The 15,260-nt window shown below is 59.3% G+C and overlaps 1 protein-coding gene across 2 annotated transcripts in view; it reads right to left on the bottom strand.

Annotated features, from left to right (window-relative positions):
* ACSF3 (acyl-CoA synthetase family member 3) overlaps positions 1 to 15,260 on the bottom strand; it is a 54,803-nt gene that overhangs the window by 3,806 nt on the left and 35,737 nt on the right. For both annotated transcript variants that reach the window (XM_021705669.1, XM_021705668.1), the window contains 3 exons: positions 12,464 to 12,590; positions 3,704 to 3,838; positions 2,989 to 3,100 (listed from right to left, as the gene is read on the bottom strand). In XM_021705669.1, the coding sequence (XP_021561344.1) occupies positions 2,989 to 3,100; positions 3,704 to 3,838; positions 12,464 to 12,590 (374 nt within the window). The remainder of the gene's footprint in view (positions 1 to 2,988; positions 3,101 to 3,703; positions 3,839 to 12,463; positions 12,591 to 15,260) is intronic.

The raw sequence follows: 15,260 nt of genomic DNA, 5'->3' as shown, positions 1-15,260 counted from the left end.
CACCCCTCTGAGCACCCCAGCCCCATGTCTCAGGGGTGTGTGGGCGGCTCTCCCCACGCCTGCTTCCCCTGCGGCCAGCCAGCAGCAGGCTGGTGCCAGGGCCCAGAGAGGGAGGCCCGAGGCGCCGGCCGCTCCCGGTGCTGGGTGGCCAGGTGAGCAGGCCATGGAGCATGGTTGCCCATCATCCAGAGAAAGCACCCTCAAGAATGAAGACCAAGGGCGCCTGGGTGGCTCAGTTGGTTAAGCGACTGCCTTCGGCTCAGGTCACGATCCTGGAGTCCCGGGATCAAGTCCCGCATCGGGCTCCCTGCTCGGCAGGGAGTCTGCTTCTCCCCCTGACCCTCCTCCCTCTCATGCTCTCTGTCTCCCATTCTCTCTCTCAAATAAATAAATAAATAAATAAATAAATAAATAAATAAAAAGAAACTAACACTACAGGCCGCCTGGGTGGCTCAGTTGGTTAGGCGACTGCCTTCGGCTCAGGTCATGATCCTGGAGTCCCGGGATCGAGTCCCGCATCGGGCTCCCTGCTCGGCGGGGAGTCTGCTTCTCCCTCTGACCCTCCTCCCTCTCATGCTCTCTGTCTCTCATTCTCTCTGTCTCAAATAAATAAATAAAATCTTTAAAAAAAAAAAAAAAAAGAATGAAGACCAAGTTCAAGGCATTTTCAGACAGAGACGCAGACAGTCCCCACGGGAGCAGACCAGCAGCAGAGACGAGCGGGAGGCTGCCGAGGAGCCCGCGCCCGGGGGCAGGCTGGGACACGCGTCCTCTCCTGGGGACTGGACCCTCTCGGAGAGACGACCCTTGAACAGAAATACAGCTGACTCTTGAACAACACCAGTTTGAGTCGCATGAATCCACTTATATGTGGGTTTTTGGATAAATGCGGCAGAGGACTGAAAATGTGTTTGGTCTCCCTTGTGATTTTCTTCCCCTTTTCTTTGCTGCAGCTTACCTCGCCGCACAAGAACGCGAGACATGATACGCACAACATACAAACTACGTTCGATCGACTGTTCTCGGTGAGCAGGTCAGTCTGCTCAAGGGTCAGCCGTGCTAAGAGCGTGGAGCGAGAACAGTAGAGGGTGTCGCCGGGGCCCGGGTTGGGGTGCAGACGGTGGTATGTGAGAGCAGGGCGTTATGAACCCTAACTTAGCAGCCACTTTTGAAAAAAGGAACAAAAGCCACAGAAGTTAGAAACGATGTAGAAGTGTTAGGAAGGATGGCTGGGGGCCCTGGCATTTCCAAGAACAGCAGGCCGTGGACGCGGGGGCCTGATGACTCTGCCCGGGACGTGTTTGCACGGTGGACCCCATACGTTTAGACTCGCCTCAAGGCCAAGTTGAGCTGGTGTGAAAAAGCAGGCTTCTGGGGAAACACGGTCCACGGAGGAGGTGTCCTCCCGGGAGAAGGCGTGGCGGGCACAAAGTGAGGATGGAACACTAAGCCAAAGCCCACCACTCCTCCGTGGTCTCATCAGACATCAATTGTGGGTCAAGAGCACGGATCCTGGATTCTTCCCTGGTGTGTAAATCCCACGTCCCTTTCCAACTTGGTATCTGGGGCATAGAAGGGCAGTGGGTGGGCCGTGTCCTGGGTCCCGCAAACGTGGCGCTGTTGCCCTGCTCCAGGCCACGCTCACCCCCTCAAGGGGACACTGGCTCTGGCCCGAGGAGCAGAGACTGAGGGAGGAATCTTGAGAAAGGAAAACCACGGGAGTGCAGAGGTGACAAGGAGGGAGAGCACCTTCCCTAAGAGCCATGTCCGGAGAGGCAGAGTGAGGATCCAGAGTCCGACCTGGCCTGGCCTCCGTGGGCTGCGTGGCCTCAGCGTCCCCACCCAGTGATGGCCCAGCTTGAGGACACAGAGGCCTGGACGCTGGCCTCACTGTGGGACAGTCCTGGGGACGGCGGGTGGGCTGCCTGCCCTGACCTCCCAGGGGTGTCCCCCACCCCCACCCCAAGCGCAAAGCCCCCGCCTCAGGTCTTCCCGCGGCCTCGGTCACAAGCCTGACAGGTGCACACGCGGCTCCTGAGAGCGGACCCCGACTCTCTCGGGCGGAGAGCTCAGCACAGGGTGTGTGGTGTTTAATTGAAGCTGCAACGACGACTAGAATTTTCTCCTTTGTTGAACACCCTGCTCCAAGTGTGATTCTGCAAATCCAGGGGAAGCTAATCGCCCAGCTGTGCTGCCCCTTCATGAAATGAGGGGCTCCTGCTGTTGTGAAATCATGTTGGACGACCCAAAAATATCTTTAGCGCTGAGGAGGGAGGCAAGTTGGGAAGGAAGGGGGTGCAGGGAGCGGGCAGAGGAAGGAGAAACTTCTCAGATTAGAAATAAAGAATTTGGGGGACATTACTAACAGCTTCCTTTCTGAGCTCGGGGCTGTGGCCACGCTGTCTGTCCCCCGGCCTCTGGCGTGACTGACCGTGGGGCACGACAGGCACAGGGAAGGGGGACTGTGCGTGTCGGCATGCAGAGAAAGCCCTGGGGCCATGGCACGTGGGCACAGAGGCTCTGGGGATGGTCTAGGGTAAGGTGAAGGTGAGCGTGCGGGGACGCATGGTGAGGGGACAGGCCTGTGGTGGGGGCACAGGCGAGGGGAGCACTGTGGCCCCAGCTCCCAACGGCCACGTTCAGCAAAGGGTGGGTGGGTGAGGGAGCAGGACGGGAGGCTCTCTGCCTTTGGATTCCTTCTGAAGCCGGGGGAGGACCCTGCAGCCTGTCCCATGGCTGGGGCTCCCACCCCGTGGTCCCGGCTCTGTCTGTCTCCCCGGTGACCGTTATGAAGCTTCCCTGCGGCCCTTTGTGTGTTGGGGGCAGCCTCGGGAATGTAATGTATCACCTGACCTTCCAGGCAACCCCCCGACCCTGAGATGGATGGTGGCAAGACCCGAGACCCTGCCTGCCTCCCCCGACCCCAGGACAGTCCACCCCCGACCTGTCCCTTCCTCCAGCCCCACGAATTCCCCTGCCTGCCCCTACCTTGCCCACTCTTTGAGCTCCCTGTGGGACAGCGAGTGTCCCTCCTGAAGGGTCACCACTGCAGTGAGCCGCTGGCCCCAAGTCATGTCTGGAACTCCAATCACAGCCACATCTGTGGACAGAAAGAATGCTGTGCTGACTGCCGCAGGCTGGGGACGCACCCAGAGGGGAGCATGGGGTCAGCATGGCTGGTCCTCCCGGGGACGGGGCGAGGCCCGGTCCCACGGGTCTCCCGGCTGGAGCTCAGGGTGGGGGCTGGCTTTCCTGCGTCTCTGCCCTCCCTGCACTGCCCCAAGCCTGGGGACAACCCGTGAGCCACGTGGGGGGGCCCCTGCCATCCCCAGTGTCCTCAGCCTGTGACCTGAGGTCAGGGGCAGGTCTGGGTGGGGTCCACACTTCCTGGACCAGCAACCACCGGTGGCCACTCTGGCACAACCAGCATGCTCAGCACACGGCCACCGTGAACAAGACGGTGCTGCTGAGCCGACCAGCAGCAGCCTGCTCAGGCCGGGACCCCAGCCGCGGTACAGAGGTGGGGGGCGCACGGATGGCAGGCAGAGGGACCCCTCCTGTGTGTGCCCCAAGGGTGGGTCACCTGGTCCGGTTCTGTCGACAGTCAAACACAGACAGAAGCACATCTGGAATGCTGCCAGAGGGTCAGGTCTGGACCCTGCTCGCTGTTGGAGGCCCTGCCATGGGCCAGGGGGCCACGTACCCGTGATGCTGGGGTGTGCCAGCAGCAGCCGCTCTACCTCCAGGGCGCTGACCTTGTAGCCACCACTCTTGATGATGTCCACGGACGTGCGGCCCCGGATCCAGTAGCTGCCGTCCTTAAACATGGCCGTGTCGCCTGAGAAAAGGTGCTCTGGTCAGGACGCGCGCCAGGCCCAGCATGTTTCAAGGGGCACCCACGTGGTGAGCAGCGCCCCCCACCCCCGTCACATGCTGGGCGCCTGTGTCTGGGGGCATCGATATCCCCACACGGTGACCCATGCTGGGGCCGGGTGCACGTGGGCCGTTTCAGGACAAGGCGGCAAGCATGAAGCTCAACGGCTGAGACCTCAGCCTGTGGTCCAACCCCAGACGGCCCTGTGCAGACAGCAGTGTCCCACAACGGCCGATGGGGGCCGCCTGTGAAGACCAGGCTCAGAGGCAGGATGGCCGGTGTGGTCACCACCCAGCTCGGACCCTTCCCGCTCTTTCTCAGGCTCCTGCAATCAGAACAAGAATCGGCCGCCTCCTGCCATCCCACCGTGGGGTCCCAGCCACAGCAGGGTCCTAGTGGAGAGGACATCACTGCAGCCCCCCTTCACTCGTGGGGTCTCCCGGGCTGCAAGGCAGTCACATGGAGTCTCTGAAGGAGGACAAAGCCCTCCTGCCCCTCCATGTCAACTGTGTCGTTTCCTGTCATGCTTCCCCACGTGGCAGTCCCCTCGGAGACCCACCTGGTCCCCTCTCAGGCCATGCTGGGCGATGGGATGCTCGCCAGGCATCCTAGCATGAGCAGGTGGTGGGGTGGGGGATAGCGAGGGCCAGCCCAGAACAGAGAGGGCGCAGGGGAGGCGGGCCTGAGTGTGTGCGCGCGCATGTGCATATGTGTGGACGCACATGCGTGTGGACATGTGCATGTGTGGATGCGTGTGGACGTACATGCGTGTGGACATGTGCATGTGGACATGTGTGTGGACATGTGCATGTGTGGACACGTGTGGACGTGTGTGTGGACATGTGCATTGTGGACACACGTGTGGACATGTGCACGTGCGGACGTGTGTGGATGTACATGCGTGTGGACATGTGCATTGTGGAGGTGTGTGTGGACATATGTGTGGACGTGTGCGTGAACGTGTGCACGGACATGCGTGTGGACATGTGCGTGTGTGGACGTACATGTGTGCGGACATGTGTGTGCTCCCACAATGCACGCACATGTGCGTGTGCCTGTGGGGACGCCCCCATCCAGCCCTCCGAGAACAGCGCTGGCGCCGCCCTGCCTATGCTCACACACCCGAGCCCCATGTTGGGTCATTAGCTGGAATAAATCATCGATGTTTCATTTCGAGTCACGCCACCCACGCAGGAAGGCACCATCCATCATCTGCCACAGCCCAGGGCGTGATCCAGTCTATAAACGGGACAGATGGCTGTGCGTGGATGGGTGGCCGGCTTACTTATGGCGGCGTGGGAAGGCGAGGCTCTGAGGACAGGCCACGAGCGTGGTGGGTCCTCTCCCGCTGACAGGAAGCGGAGGCTTGCAAGTGCATCCTTGGAAAGGGTGTCGTGGCCCCAGGATGGGCTGCAGGGTGACGGCTGGTGGGAAGTGGTGCAGGTGTGGAGGAGCAGGAGGGGCCGCAGGGAGGCCTGGGGTGGACGAAGCCCGCCCTGGGTCCCGCGAGGCCCCCTGTGCTCCCCACTCCTGGGGTGCAGGCGCCGCTCTGGCTGCGTCCCCTCCCCACTGGACGGCTGCATGCTCTCTCCGGAGAGCTGTTCCTTACAGGCACCAAGGGGCCCAGTCTAAGCTGTCACTGCCCTCCTGCTGCCGGACGGACACTGCACTAGCCCTGGGCCCTCTGATGCCTTCCTGGACCTGCTCCCACCACCTCTACTTGCCCAGAGACCCAGCAGAGCGAGGGACCCTGCCCTGGGTTCAGGCTCCTGTCCCTGGTCTCCCTGCCGGAGACACCCTGCACTGCGGAGACCACGGCTGCTGAGGCTGGGGGGCATCTCCCTGACGCGGCCCCTGCCCCCTGGGCTGCTCTTCCGGTCCTGCCCTTAGCATCAGGAAAGGAAGCAGTGGGCTCTGGCTCACGTCCCTGGATGGGGGAGCACCACGTCTGCTCACTGTGAAGGGGTGAAGGGGACCGGAATGGGGCTGCCCTGCTCTCCAGGGACCCCTCCCCATGCTGCCTGGAGACCCTCAGACGCCAGTTGTCTCAGTTCTGAATGAAGGACCACGGGGGCCGGGGAGCGCAGGCTGATCAGGGGACGCACTCAGAACAGAGGCCCAGTCCCAGAAACAAGGGCCCTCAACACCCCTTCCAGGCCTTTCTGCTCCATTTCCTTGGGTATTGGCTGACACAGACGCTGAATCCCAGCACAGAGGCGGTGGCTGGAGACCAGTGCTGTCCCCAAACTCCCATGAGTGTCTAACCCACGGGCAGCCCACCTCTGAAGGGCAGGACGTGCCCAGTGCCAGGATGGGGCTCAGAAAGAGGGGTCCTGGGCGGCGAGGGCGGAAGCCGTGTACAGAGCCCTGCCTGACATCCACGTGTGACAGCGCTGCCCGCCTGCCGTGCTCCTGGGCGGGACAGAGCCCCAAGCACAGTGTGGCGGGAATGGCTCGGGAGGCCACGCGGCTCCCTCAGCTTCCCCTGCGTCTCTGCGCACCTGAGTTGGCAGCTCCCAGGAGGGCGGGTTAAACAGACAGCAAGCGCCCAAACCCCAAAGACCCCAGAGCAGGCAACTTCAAGGTTTTGGATAAACTGAACAAAGTAGGAGGGGGGAACAGAAGCGCTGCGGCATCTGAGGAGTGTGGGCAGTCCTGCGGACTCCGTGAGGCCTGGCGGCGCCTGCCACCCACGGCGGGAAGAAACCTCACGTGCCTCCCCGACGCAGCTGGGGGACAGACGGGGACAGCACCGGCCCGCCGCGCATGCTCACGCCTGGGGAGGCGGAGACACTCCTTGCCGAGCACACCCCCTCGTGTGCTCCCGCGGGGGCCCGGAGCCTTCCCTCTGGTGCCACGTGACACACGTCAGGCCCGGCCTCACCGTGGACACCAAGCTGCCTGCTCTGTGGCCAACGTCCGGCCCTGCCTCTGGGGAGATGCGGGCTGAGCCTGTTTTCAGGCGGTGACACCGAGCACGGGCCAGCTCCACCCCACGGGGCTGCACCCCCTTCCGTGCTTCCCCAAGTGTCTGCCTCATGCAGGGTCTGGTGTGGAGCGTGGGGGCCCAGCCGGGGGATGTGGAGGCCAAGGGAATCATGCTGAGGGAAGAAGGCCAATCCCCAAAGGCTACACTTGTCGGGTCTGTCTCTGTGCCACTCTGAACGACAAGCAGTGGGCTGGGGGGCGAGGGCAACAGACGTGGGGCCGCAGAGCAGCACGGACCTACATGTGTGCTGAGGATGGTGAGCAGAGCCCACACACAGGTGCACATACATGTGTAGGGCTGGGGGGCCCTGGACAAGTCCAGGGACGGGCTCTGGTGTCGTGCTGGTGACCAGGACGTGGACACTGGGAAATGGTGTGAAGGTGCAAGGGGCCACCCTACTCGCCATCTGCAGCTTCCTGCGAATCTCTACCTATTGCAAAGAAAGCGTTTTAAGAAACTGCTGTTTGGTTTGTGGAGAAGTCCTGCCTCCCCTGGGGGCTCACCCCCAAGTCGAGTCACTCCAGTGTCTGCAACACACTCTGACTAAACAATAATTCCAGAAAAGAATCTGTGTTAAACTCACGACCAAAAGCAAGCACAAGAAACTGCCCACTGCGATGCCAATTAACGCGCCTGATGAGGCTGTCTGTCCGTCAGGTGTCAGCAACCTTGCCCCTGCTGGAAAACACCTGCCCTGCTCTCCCGGGGATGCAGGGCGGCAGCTGAGAACCCAGCCCCCCACTCTGCTCCTGGCGCATGTTGGGCACCATCAGGCCCCCTGAGCCTGGCACGGCTGCTCTGGCATCGCCCCAAGACAGGGCTGGGGGCTGGGGCAGGTAGGGGGCAGCTCATGGTGGGTCGACTCCCCCTGGCCGTGGGGCAGCTCGGCCTCCCATGTGTCCTTCCTGCTTTCAGCCCCCACGTGTCGGCCAGGCTCCGGAGCGGAGAGAACCAGCCGGACAGCTCCCAGCATCGCAGGATACGGTGTCCCGAGCGCCAGCACGAGGAGGGACGTCAAAGTCAGGGCACCCAAGGCGCTCGACTTGTCCGACGTGGACTCTGGGATGGAGAAGATTCTCTAGGACTCCGAAGAGGGGAAAGGTCGTACGGTGCCAGGAAGGACGACGTGGCTGCAGCTGGTAGAAGCGTGGAAGCCAGAAACCGAGAGAGTGTCTCGAACCCTGAACTCTACCTCGCCCGACCGAGCGAAGACGCTGCCAGACACCCACTCCCCGAAATGCACACCCCACACCTCTACTGCCAGGAGGCTCCTGGGGAATGCAGCACGCAGACTGTGGAGCAGAAGGGAAGGAGGGAGCTGCAGGAGGGGCCTGGCGGGGCGGCGGGCCCGGGCGTCTCCCCCGAGTGGCAGGGTGGCACCGGGGTGCCGCACGCAGGGAACCGAGAGCACAGAAGGACCACGGTCCCCATGAGGCTGCATCCACGGCCCCATGGTGCAGACACTGGGGGGACGGGTGTGGAGAGCAGCCTCAGAGCCAGGTGCGAATGGCCACTGGTCAGAGCCGCGGGTCTTCCAGCCATGCCCGCGTCACTCCGATAAAACCCGAAAACTGACCCACACTCCTCTGCGCAGGGGTCTGGGACCGACATGGGAACAGCGCAGGGACCCCAGGAGCCAGCCCGCATGCAGCTGGAGCTCGACATCCAACAGAGGGAACGCGGCCTCACGTGGCCACTGGGTCACCACGTCACTGCCCACGGAACAGGGTCCGAGACTAGCTTTATGAACGCAAAGCCTGACAAGGGGCAGGAGAGACCCAGGAGCGCAACCCCACAAGCCCTGGGCAACAAAGAACTCTGAAGCAAGATAAAACAACTAGACACGACACATCCAAACCTTCCGCTCTCAGAAGGGGCCGCCAGTACCGGGGCCTAGCCAGCTGCAGACTGCACGGCCGGTCGCGCCAAGCATGCCCGGAGGGGCCCCGCTGCCTGGCATAGCCTTCACGGTGACCCTGCCTCCCGGGTCAGCGGGCGCACAGGTCGGTGACAGCCGTCCCCTCCGCGCACCCACACCCACTCACACGCAGCACGCGGCCTAGTTCCTAACTGCGCCTCGCTGGCCAAGACGGAAGATCTTGTTGGAGGAGGAAAGCAGAACCCCAACTGCGGCGAGGCAGGAGGTGAGCAGACACGGCCCGAGCGCCGCTGAGGCCTTCTCCATCGGAGGTGTGAAAGGTTAGCGTGTCGCGCCATGTCGCTGAGAGCGATGACGCTCACCGAGGGAGCACCAGAGGCCAGGCATCCAAGGAAGGAAGGAGCCCGCCCACAGGGGACAGCGGCCGGCGGCTGTGAGAACCGCGCATGTGCAAGACGCGTCATCAGTTCATGTCACCGCTCTTCAGAACACGGTTTCTAAGGGCCTCCCGACAGCCGCTGCTGGACACCTGTGGACACGGGCGGGGTCCCCGCCCTGCACTTTATTAAAAACGCTGTGGCAGACGTCCGTGCGCCCGGCTCTGCCTGCCTCTCGTCATTCCCTTTGGCCCAGAAACACTCCTGACCCACAGTCCCACCTGCAGGGGAAAGGACCTGCCTCACGGCAGCGAGGCCCAGCTTGGTCAGAATCTTTCAAATTCGGCGACAGGAGGCCATCTCTGTGTTTCTCTCCCACGGTGAGGAAGACCCCGTATCTTACGTGTTTTTATGGCCAGCTTCTCTGCTCTCCTGGGATCTGCCCATCGCCAGGGCTGCCCGGGCCCTGTGAGCGCGCCTCTGGGGAGCATCCCCACGTGGGTGCCGATGCCCGCCAGGGCCCCCTCTGTCGCCCTGCTGTGATGTGTGTCTCTGGGAGTAACGTCACGTGCTTGCCCTGGAGGAAGGCAAGAACCTGCCGATGCTCTGGTGGATTTTCCCAGGGTCCTTGCTTCCCATCTCCTAAGTGCCCTCGACGTCGTCGTGATGCTAAACAGTGCACGATGAAGGATTTTTAGAGCAAGTCAGAGGCCGTTCGTGTCCTTACGCTCAGTCAGCAGCATCTGAGCTGAGTGGCAGGCGTCAAAGGAACTGTAAGGTCTGCTCAGCTCGGTCCCCATGTCCATCTGTGTCCCCAGCTCCGTGTCCTCACCTCCATCCCATGTCAGCTCCGTGTCCTCGTCTCCCTCATCTCTCATCATCTCCGTAGCCTCACCTCCGTCCCGTGTCCTCACCTCCATTCCATGCTCATCCTCGTGTCCTCACCTCCGTCCCGTGTCCTCACCTCCATGTCCTCTGTCCTCTGTCCTCTGCTTGGACAGCAAGGTCAACATAAAGGCCCGAGGGCGCCTGGCTCCTGGAATCACCTGTCCCCCTGCCCTGGGCTCGTGCTGGTGCCTGTGGGCATGTCGAACAGCCTCTCTCTGGTCGTGGTGGTGCTCAAGTAAGAGCCGGGAGGAGGGTCACTGTGGCTGTCGGCAGAGTTTCTGGGGGGAGACGCTGGGTCTCCTTTATAGCAGCCGCGACCCCTGGGGGCTGGCAAGGAACTCCTTGCACATCTGGGGAAGGAGGACAGGGCAAGGCAGGGAGGGCAGGAGCGGCTGGTGACCTCTGTCCTCCCACCCAGGTGTGGACCTGGCCCTTCCCCGAGGCCCACGAGCAGCAGCTCTCCAGCTCCCGCCAGAACCCGCGGCAGGAGGGGCTGGCCAGGGAAAGGGTTAAGTTTAATTTACCCTGATTTCTATTTAATATCATGCTCTCCCCGCAGGCGCCGGCAGCTGCGAGCTGATTGCACCCGCTCATTATGCAGCCCCGTATCGCTAATGGCCCATGACAAAGGCACACGGCTCCCAGGCCTCACCCCCGAGAGCCAATTAAACACACACACTCCCTTCCTGTTTGCAGCGCATTACAATGAAATTAAACTGAATTTCAAAATCATTTTCTCCTAAAGACATCTCTTTACAATAATTAATGCATGCTATTCCTTTTCAACTCAAATATTCATCAGCAGCATGACTGAATGTTTTAACGCTGACTGCCCCGCACTTTCCTTTGCTGCCGCCCGGCAAAGCTAAGGGCTTGGGTTCCTGTGCTTTTAAAGAAAAAAAACCCCTAAAGCTTTTATCTGAATTTAAAAACAAAAGAAGCTGGCCACAAAGCAAGTCAGGTTTCCACACAGGGACCATTCAAAGGCCTGCAGGAGGGACGTACAAGCCTGCACCTGAGGGACAATGACGGACAGGGGCCTGCCACCGTCACACCAGCTCGTGGGAACGCCGTGCTCACGATGGAAGCCCGGCGTGTTAACATGCTGACCGCACCCTCGCACGGAGACAGGGCGTCCCGAAACAGGTGACCAGGGCTCCTGGGGCCCGACCACACGGAGCCCTCTGCTCCCGTCAGGGTTCCCGAGGTCCGGCCTCGCTCTGCAGGCTGACAGACGTCCACACTGCACGCCCTTCCTAACCACCTGCGCACCGGCTTCCTGTGCCCAGCACGGAGGCTCAGGGGAGGCTGGACACCTCCCCCTGCAGCTGCCGGGACGCGCACTTCACAGGCACAGAGCAGAGAACCACAGACAGCTGCAGGACCACAGCGTGGACGTGAGACTGGCCGGGACCAGCAAGTCTGGACCCAGTGCCACCTGGCAGTGTGACAGGAAGGGGGCCCTCGACACCCCCCACCAGGAAGACCCTCCATCTGCCCCCTTCACACCCAACCCTCCACCTGGCAGGCCTACACAGCACCCCGAGACTGCCGGGCCCATGCGGGTCCCTGCTCTGTCACTCGGTGACCTCAGGTCTGTGACAGCAGCAGATGAGAGTGGACACGCGATCCCGCCCCCGAATCCATGCCAGTCTGAGCTCAGCGAGGTGCTCGTGCGACCACTGTGTGGCCACGAGACTAGGGGCCACAGCCACCAGCCTTCTCCTAAGAGATGCGCGGCAGTCCCATGGCAGCCCGCTCCACCTGCTTGCAGCCTTTCTCCTCAGCTCTGCGCCCCACAGGACAGGGAATGAGGCCGGCTTCTGGCTCTGGGGCCGCATGTGGGGAGATGTGAAAGCAGGCCTTTCTTTTTAGAAAATATTGTCTTAAGATTACTATGAAATGATGCATTGTCAGCAACAAAGTTTTACACGTACAGACGGGCAAAAAGAAAAGGACCACCTACATGCCAGGAGCTCATTCTCAATGAGCTACAAACCTAATATTCAATATTCACAGTGTCTGCTGTAAAGTCCATATTTCGGGACCATTGGGGCCAAGGAGGGGAGACGGGGGATCCTGAGCAGCTCTGGGTCCTGCTGGGAGGGCACCACCTGCACACCAAGCACAGGGCCCCAGGCGTAGCGTGGAGAGTGATGTAAGATGACCCAAAAGAAAGAGGAACCATGTTCTACCAGAACGACTTGGATCCTGGGGGTGGGGGGGTTGGGCAAGAAGATTCATAAAGCAGGGGGCTCGGGGTAGGTGGTGGGGCGGGGAGGCTCTCTGACATCCAGGCCCTGCTGCTGCCTTCCTTCTAGAGGTTGGTGGGGCCCTGGGGGTAGGGTGAGGATGCAGCCTTGAAGACGGGAGACACAGAGTGCACCGCACCCCATCTCTGCCCCGGACAGAAGATTCTGGGGTGTCTGGGCCACCCCCCACCGGCCCCCTCCTACCTGTCTTGAACCAGCCATCCCAGGTGAAGGCGTCTTTCGTTTCTTCTGGTTTGTCCCAGTATTCTCGGAACACAGATGGCCCCCTGACCAAGAGCTCCCCTTCCTTCTCCTTGAACCCTGGGGTCACCTGTAGCATGGGAGAGAGCAGACACCTCTCAGGATGGGGACTCCACCTGCCTTCCTTGTGACCCCCCAACGACCACACCCTCTTCTGAAATTAGACACTTTGTTGGAAATGACTGAAAAATGCATCTTGCAACGTGGGAACTCAATCAGACGGCTAGGAGCGGTGTCGGCCCCATCATGGCGGGGAGCTGTGTGTCACTGCATTCGTCCTCTAGACTCGAAGCCATGAGTCACTGGCCCACGTCACAGGCGGCGCCTGGCTGGATTCGAGCTGCCTGTCCACGTCTCAAAGCTGTGTACAGAGCAAAGGTGACTGAACGGAGGCCAGGGACACTCTGTTTTGACTCATCAGCTCCCACCTGGAATGAACTTATTCTGGGGAAGAACCATCCCCCTCCTTCAAAACAAAAGCAGAGACCCTTCAAAAAAGGCTGTCAAACTGTAGGACTCATCTGTCTGAGGCCCGAACATAGCCCATACTTCTAAGGCTGACGCAGTAGGTGGACAACCAGAGCCTGTCCCGCACCAGCAGCTCTCGGCTGATGCCACAGCCCACCTCCCACTTCAGGGCCCAGCCCGGCGCCCGCCATCCAGCCTGTGTGGAGGAGGTCTGTTTGTTTTCCAACCAAAGCAGACTTTATTTGAACTTCACCCGTTTTCCCACTGTTGCCCTTTATCTGATCCACTGCCAAGGTCAGATTGTTCTCGCCAGAGATGGGGGATCTACTTCCAAGCATTGGCCCTGAATCCTAGATCCAGTGAAAGTAATGTTCAGGGAGCGCTTGGGTGGCTCAGTCATTAAGTGTCTGCCTTCGGCTCAGGTCATGATCCCAGTATCCTGGGATCGAGTCCCACACCGGGCTCCCAGCTCAGCGGGGAGTCTGCTTCTCCCTGTGCCTGGCGCTCCCCCTGCTCGTGCGCTCGCGCTCTGACAAATAAATAAAAATCTTAAAAAAAAAAAAAGTAACGTTCAGGATGGAGGAAAAGACAAAGACACCTGTAGATAAAGAAAAAACAAGAGAACTTGTGGCCAGCAGATCTCATCTAAAAGAATGACCAGAGAATGTTCTTCAGACAGAAGGGAAATGAGGCCAGAGTTAACACAGAAAACTCAGAAATGAAATAAAACCAACAGAATCAGTAAATACTTGGGTGAATAAAACTGACCATTCTGTTCCTCATGAGTTCTTTCAAATAATTTGGAAGGCGGAAAGCAAACGCTATAACCTCATCTAACAGTGTTTACACCACCACCACATGTAGACATTCCACACGAAAACCAGGCAACACCGGGAGAAGGCAAAGTGACCCCATACGGGGGCAACAAAGATTCTTTGCCTGACCAGCCTGTAGTCAGGCTCCCCAACCTTCTCCTAGGCCATCTGGGCTCCTCCTGTAAAATCCAGTTCTAGCAAGAACCTTGCTACATCAGTTTAGCAAGAGTCCCCCACCCTGATACCCGGTCACCCTCAAATCTGCTATCACCCCCAGGTGACATGTGATCACCCCAGCCTGCCCTCAGCAGAGATCTTGTCAGATCAGTTTAGCCAGACTCCCCACTCAGCCCTGATGTATCCCCTCAGCAAGTGTCCACCCACTGATCCCACCTGCTGCTTGGGAGTGAATGTCCACTGGGCCTGCTGCATTCACAGTTGTGAAACCCCACTGTAGGGGCCCTACAGCTACCCCAATGGTCCTTAATAGAGTTCGCCTTGCCGCCTTCAATAAGGGTCACTGAATGTTTTCTCTCTGACTGTAGGAATTCTACATCTTCGGGGAGTGTTAAGTGCTGAATCTAAGTAGGTCTCAAAAAGCGAAGTATGTATATTGTAGCCCCTAGAACTACTAAAAAACTGTGTAAGAGCAAACGGTCAAAAACTCAGCAGGTAAATGAAAATGTAACACTAAAGAATGAGTCCAAAGAGGCAGTGAAAGGGAAGTTGAGCAACGAGGAACTGAGCAGACAAACCATGAGGAGGTAACAAATGGTGGCAGGTGAGGTTCAAGCATTTCAGTAATCAGGTTAAATGTAAGTACAGCTCTAAACACACCAATTAAGAGATTGCCAGACTGGACTGAAAAACCATACATGATCCAACCCTATACTGTCTATAAGAAACTCACTTCCAGGACAGTTACCCAGGCAGGTGAGAAGCAAGGGGATGGGACCATATAGACCACAGAACACCAATCAAAACAAACAATATTGACTACAGCTTTATTAACACCAAAGTCAATGTAAGAGCAAAGAACAAGCAGGATCACCTGACAACAGAACGGTCAGGTCACCAAGAAAACATAACAACTATAAATGTGCATTCACCAAGAAAGAGACTTTCAAAATACACCAGCAAAAATCCAAAAGCAGAAACAGACAATTACGGTGGGAGAGTCACCCCCCGCTTCCCCGCACCCCATGCTAGAAATGGTCAGATGCTCGGGGACGAGCGGGGCCGGGCACTGCCAACCACCTCCGACCACATGCATGGGACTGACATCTGCGTTGCAGCCTGAACCAGCACCATGTGCATTCACCAAGAAGGCCATGTTTTGGGACACACACATGCCTTCACAAATTTAAAAGAACTGGAATCCTATCCAGTATGCTTTCTGACTATAACAGAATTAAACTAAAAATGAGTAACAGGAAGATATCAATCTCCAAACACTT

Source organism: Neomonachus schauinslandi, chromosome 16 (assembly GCF_002201575.2).
Source record: "Neomonachus schauinslandi chromosome 16, ASM220157v2, whole genome shotgun sequence".
Classification (NCBI taxonomy): domain Eukaryota; kingdom Metazoa; phylum Chordata; class Mammalia; order Carnivora; family Phocidae; genus Neomonachus; species Neomonachus schauinslandi.
The sequence above is the reverse complement of the archived record's forward strand: the minus strand, read 5'-3'. Positions and strand labels throughout refer to the sequence as shown.